At 28.9% G+C, this 6,538-nt stretch overlaps 1 protein-coding gene across 1 annotated transcript in view; it reads left to right on the top strand.

The window, feature by feature from the left end:
• The first annotated feature begins 2,264 nt into the window (after nt 1-2,264).
• LOC123923571 (fatty acyl-CoA reductase 1-like) overlaps nt 2,265-6,538 on the top strand; it is a 12,408-nt gene continuing 8,134 nt past the window's right edge. Inside the window, exons 1-6 of the mRNA XM_045976265.1 lie at nt 2,265-2,404; nt 2,494-2,597; nt 2,918-3,120; nt 3,220-3,320; nt 3,651-3,852; nt 4,013-4,174. Of these exons, the coding sequence (XP_045832221.1) occupies nt 2,326-2,404; nt 2,494-2,597; nt 2,918-3,120; nt 3,220-3,320; nt 3,651-3,852; nt 4,013-4,174 (851 nt within the window). The 5' untranslated portion in view covers nt 2,265-2,325. The remainder of the gene's footprint in view (nt 2,405-2,493; nt 2,598-2,917; nt 3,121-3,219; nt 3,321-3,650; nt 3,853-4,012; nt 4,175-6,538) is intronic.

Raw genomic sequence — 6,538 nt, forward strand, 5'->3', positions numbered from 1 at the left:
ATATTAGTGAGTCATGCGAGTTTAATATTAGTGATGGCTTGAGGGTTTCTAAAATTTTGGTGATGTTTCTTAAATAATACTGTATGAAATATATTTCGGTGTCAAAGTCTATAAATATTGACAATGAAAAAATTCAAATGTCTGAAATAAATATGCCTCCATCATGCCATTCAAAAAATAAATAAAAAATTGCCTCCAAACTTTTAATATTGACAACGCTAAAGTTATTAAATTTGCACTTGATTTGAATTGAAACAAAATTACAAATCTAAATAAAATAAACACAATACTAAGACGAAAAATTAAAACAAATTACTCTACGTTAATGTAGAAATAAAACAACATCAAACTAAGAAATAAAAAACATAAATAAAACTTAAAAAACATGTTTCTATCACTTATTTAATTAAAAAAATAAAAAACAATCAAGATGAGTTATTCTATGTGAAAATTACCATTAAAGCATCCCTCTTTAATAGATGATCAAGTGAAAAGGAAAAATAGAATGGGTCTAAGAGGACGTGATAAGTTATCTAAAAAAAAAATTTAGCATTTAATAATATAATATATATTTATCACATCTATTTTCTTAACATGTGTCCTCATGATACATGTTAAAATTCTCCGAATAAAATTAGGGTTGTAAAATGGAAAGGTCCGGCAGAACAATTAATTTGAGGTCATGTCGCCCTAATCCACTGATTGAACAATTAATTTTTATTTTTTTTTATACTAATTGAACAATTAATTTTGGGCTGCGAGGATACAATTAATTTGGGGCTGCGCGGTTACAGTATAATGCATTGCAATTAATGTCTAAGATACGTACGGTATGAACTCACTTTCTAAGAGATCCACAATGGAACTCCCCAAATTTGAGTATTTAACTGGGTTTCACGTGTACACATCACTCATTTATTATTTTTTTAATAATAATACCTAATAAATATTCAATCATTCCAATCTAGCATCTCTTAAAAAGTTCTAAATCGGTCCCACTAATAACTCTATATCTCATCAATAATACTATATCTTTATAAGTATGTCCCACGAAAATATATTATAATGAGGAGAGAGATGATACCTATTTGAGAAGCAGTACCCATTAGACCATCTCTAATGGTGTAGTACCTATTAGGTACTCATGATACTTATTAGGTACTACCATTGAAGCAATATCCATTTGAGTATCTAATAGGTACTAGTTCTACAATAAGCATTAGTACCTATTTTGTTTTTGTGGGTCCCATTTATAATGATGTATAGTTATTGGTGAAATGTGTTATTGGTAAGGCCTAATTAAATTTTTTTAAGAGATGTTAGGTTGGAGGAATTGAGTACTTAGGGCATCTCCAATGGGGGAACTTAGATGGGTGGCTTAAGTTACTTTTTGTGGACCCAAATTGCCATGTAGGATTTAAGAATTTGATAAGCAACTTTCACCAATTTTACTCCAATGGCATTAAAATAAGCAACTCATATTTGACCCCACCAATTTATATATATTTTTTATTTTCATTTAATTTTGATTTAAATTTTTTATATCAATTATTTTATTAATATATATGGTTAAATCCAATAAATGTTTAAAAAACATTAAAAATATATAATAAATACATAAAAATATAATAAATTTATTTTAAACGATGAGAAATACATAGCGACAATAACTAGCAAGTGACGAAAAATACGCAACAATAAGAAATACATAATAAAATAAAATACATAACAATAAATTATATAAATTAATTTTCGTTGTTCTCATGCCTGAAGTGTTCCCAAATATGCTCCACCAATTTTTCAATCCTCCAATTTTTCAATAAAAATAATAACTATGGGACCCACTAATACCTATTAAAATAATGATTTTTATTGTTAAGCCACCCAAGTTAAGAGTTGCAATATGAAGTTCCATCCCCTATTTCTAAGCAACTTCCAATGCCATGTCATCCAACTCCAATGGTAAAAAAAAATAAGACATGGTTGCTTAGCCTTAAGAACTCAATAAGATACTTGCATTGGAGATGCCCTTATTAGGTACTATTATTAAAATATTATAAATGAGTGATGTGTACACGTGGGGTCCAGTTAAGTACTCAAAAATAAATATCTTCATTGTGGATGCTCTTAGGTACTCAATGGATTTTGCTCCAATGGTAATACCTAATAAACACCTATATAAGTACCTAATAGGTACTACCAATGGAGATCGTCTAAGTGTAAAATATACATTATAAATAAGGTAGTACTTTGTATGCAATAATAAGCATTACCAAATTTGAACCCTTTACATAGTTCTGTATACCATTTTTTCTTCTTTTTCTAATGGACTCTCAGATAATGAAAGACTTCCTGAAGGGAAAGACAATTCTAGTGACAGGAGCAACTGGCTTTTTAGCAAAAGGTATTTTATATATACCATAGTTTCTAATATAATAAATCATTTCAAATATCACTATATATTATTATCTTGGAATTTACATTTGTGTGCAGTTTTTGTTGAAAAGATATTAAGGATTCAACCAGAGATACAAAAAATGTATCTACTCCTAAGAGCTTCCAACACTCAATGCGCTGAAGAGCGTTTGCAAAATGAGGTGAATAATCCACGGCAGTATTTCAGAGTTTAATAGGATATATAGACCAAAAAAAATTATTTTTTTTGGTTACAATATATAGACAAATTTTAATGTTATGTTATATTTTTATATTAATTTATATTAAAATAAATATTATTTTAAAACTAAAACATCATGAATACTTAAGAATTTATCCTTCTATTTTACGTGAAAAAAGAAAAAAGAAAAAAACACTTTCCAATACACTTTTTAATAAAAATATATACATTAAAATGCTAAATATCAGTTAAAATAATATTTGTTTTCTGATTTACATTTCTTGAATTGTCCAATCACAGGTTTTTAAGATTGATTTATTTCGCGTACTAAGAGAAAGGTGGGGTGAAAATTTTAGTTCTTTCATATCAAAGAAGGTTGTGACAATAGCAGGTGATGTTGCTAAAGAAAATTTGGGAATAAAAGATGAAAAGCTTAAAAATGATATGTTTGAAGAGATAGACTTTCTTGTCCATTTTGCTGCATCTACCAAATTTAATGAAAGGTAAAATATATTTTTTATATAAAAAAATTTAAATTGAAAAATATAATTATTGTCAATTAAATTTAATCATTCGAAATCTAACATTCCATTTCTCTATAGATTTGATATATTGATGGATGTTAATACCAAAGGTGCTTTAAATGTCTTGAACATCGCAAAGAATTGTAGAAGATTAAAGGCTTTTGGGCACATATCGACTGGTAAAGTATTTTTTTAAAAATTCCAAAAAGACATTAGTTTTTTTTTTTTTTTAAGCAAATGGGGTGCAGAAGGATATGTAATACTCTAAATAGAATAAATTAAAAAAAAAAATATAAAAAGCAAAAGTCTATTGCAAGAAAAACTGAATTAATTGACAACAAAAAATTACAAATGAGAAAAATATGAATTTATTTCGAAGAGAAATATAAAAATTAGAGATCAGTTTCATTTTTTGTCTTTATATATTTTGATGATTCAACTTTTTCTAGTAAATAACTTTAACACAAATATTTTAACTTCTTTGGATATATATTCATTAATAATTTTAGCATATGTATGCGGAGATGCTAAGGATGGACATGGAATTTTACAAGAGAAACCATTTGAGATGGGACAATCTCTAAAAAAGGACTCCAAATTAGACATACACAAAGAAATGGATTTGATAAAGAGAAAATTAGCTGAACTCCAAGCAATGAATGTGGATGAAAATTCAATGAAATGTGTAATGCAAGATTATGGAATGGAAAGGTTCATCAAACTCTTAATTAATTATTGTATTGTTTCATTTTTATTCTTTTCTTTTTCTAAAATTCTTTTATTTATTATGGTTATTTTTTTTCTATGGTTATGTATCTAATATATTTTATTTTTTATGATCCAATTCAAACTATATATAATATAAAATTAGAGCAAATTTTCATGGTTGGCCAAACACATATACATTCACAAAAGCAATGGGAGAGATGCTTTTAATGCATAAAAAAGATAATGTACCTTTGATCATTATACGCCCCACAATGATAACTAGTACAAGAAAAGATCCCTTTCCCGGTTGGATTGAAGGTTTAAGGTATCTATCATATTACTACTCACAGTTTAAAGATTGATGCTTATAACTGCCATTTTTTTTAAGATTGTTTTTACATATATTCTCATGCAAATTATATTTTAATGCATTTTTATTATGTTGGTTCCTAAAATATTTTCTAGATATTTACTTAGTAAGATGCAATTGAATTGATGTGTATTACCCAAATAGTATATAATAATGATATCCTAAACCCACTTGGGTTTGGGTGAGCTAATTTAGCTTCTTCAAAAAAATAATGATATCCTAACAATAAGTTTTAGAGAATAATTTTAACAACACGACACAATAAGTTTTGGAGAATAATTTTCACGTGGCAGAGAATGAATGGGTTATATTTTTTTTTTTTCAGCATTGTTTTATTATTTTATTACAAGATTACCTCTCAATACATAAGTTGTCCATTATGTTATAAAAAAATTGATAGAATTTTAATTATGATTGTCAGTATATATATATATATGGGGTTTTCTAACTTAGACCCTAGTTAGGTCTAAGTTAGCAAGGTGCACCTTTTCAATTGGACCAAAATACCCATTCTTTTTAATTAATTAACCAAAATACCCATTAATAGACGTGGATCCAGTGTCGCGCGCGTACCGAAGGACCATGGTTACAGACCGTTGATTTCCATCAAACAGCCAAGATCTGATCTCATCAAGACTGTCTGATCAATCAGACAGCCCAGATCATCCTGATCCATCAGATTCCAGCGCGTGCGCCACACTGGATTACAACCTGGAGAGAGAAAAGTTTGCTTTTTAAAAGTAGGACACGTGTCACACAATGGTTGGCTGGACGTGATTTTTGTTCATTTAATACTTTGAACTCAATTATTTCGTTGTAAATTAATTTTTTATTTTTTTATTTTTATACCAAAATTCATAATTTTTTTTTTCTACAAATAGAGATTTGGTTCGTTTGATTTGGACACCGAAAAAAAAATGTAATTTTTCACTACCTTAATCTCATTTTTTGTCTACTAAATACGTTACTTGTGTGTTGTAATTTAACACGCACCACTCAACCAACTCACTGAAACCATTATACCAGGAAAATAGTAGATAATATTCTGGAACTTTTGGTATATTTTATGAAATTTTTGGAGACCTGAAACTATTTTTAGTTAATTAAATGAGATAAAACGGTAATTAAAAACTAATGTTTGCTTCTGAAACCATTTTACTGGTAGAATGGTTGCACATAGTTGTATTCTGAAACCATTTTACTGGTAGAATGGTTTCAATGAGTAATTTATTAATTATGTTTGCTTCTGAAACCATTTATCTGGTACAATGGTTTCAGAGAGTTGTAATCTGAAACCATTTTGCTGGTAGAATGGTTTCAGTAAGTTGATTATTAGTTATTTGCTTCTGAAACCATTTAGCTTGTAGAATGGTTGCACATAGTTGTACTCTAAAACTATTTTACTGGTAGAATGGTTTCAGTGAGTAATTTATTAATTGTGTTTGCTTCTGAAACCATTTTGCTGGTAGAATGGTTTCAGTAAGTTGATTCTTAGTTATTTGCTTCTGAAACCATTTAGCTGGTAGAATGGTTTCAGAGATTTGTACTCTGAAACCATTTTCCTGGTAGAATGGTTTCAGTGAGTTGATGTAAGGTAGTGAAAAATGAGATTAAGGTAGTGAAAAATTGGGTTTTTTTTTCTGTGTCCAAATCAAACGAACCAAGTCTCTATTTGTAGAGAAAAAAAAATTATGAATTTTGGTATAAAAAAAAAATAAAAAATTAATTTACAACGAAATAATTGAGTTCAAAGTATTAAATGGAAAAAAATCACGCCCAGCCAATCAGACAGCGACACGTGTCCTGCTTTTAAAAAGTAGATTCTTCTCTCTCCAGGGTGTAATCCAGTGTGGTGCACGCGCTGGAATCTGATGGATTCGGATGATCTGGGCTGTCTGATTGATCAGACAGTATTGAAGGGATCAGAGCTTGGCTGTCTGATGGAAATCAACGGCCTGTAGCCATGGTCCTTCGGTACACGCGCGACACTGGATCCGCCTCCATTGATGGTAATTTGGTTAATTAATTAAAAAGAATGGGTATTTTGGTCCAACTGAAAAGGTGCACCTTGCTAACTTAGACCCAACTGGGTCTAAGTTAGCAGCCCCCTATATATATATATATATATATATATATATATATATATATATATATATAGTAGGGATCCGTTGACTCCATGAGTAAGTTTTCATTAACTTACTCCGCTTAATAACTCGATATCGGCATTATATTTCTTCAATTTAACCATTGAATTCAAAGATTTTATTGAGCAGATCAACTCCGCAAATTTTTATAAAAATTCAAAAAATGTAGTTATGT

The sequence above is a fragment of the Trifolium pratense genome, linkage group LG4 (genome assembly GCF_020283565.1).
Source record: "Trifolium pratense cultivar HEN17-A07 linkage group LG4, ARS_RC_1.1, whole genome shotgun sequence".
Taxonomy (NCBI): domain Eukaryota; kingdom Viridiplantae; phylum Streptophyta; class Magnoliopsida; order Fabales; family Fabaceae; genus Trifolium; species Trifolium pratense.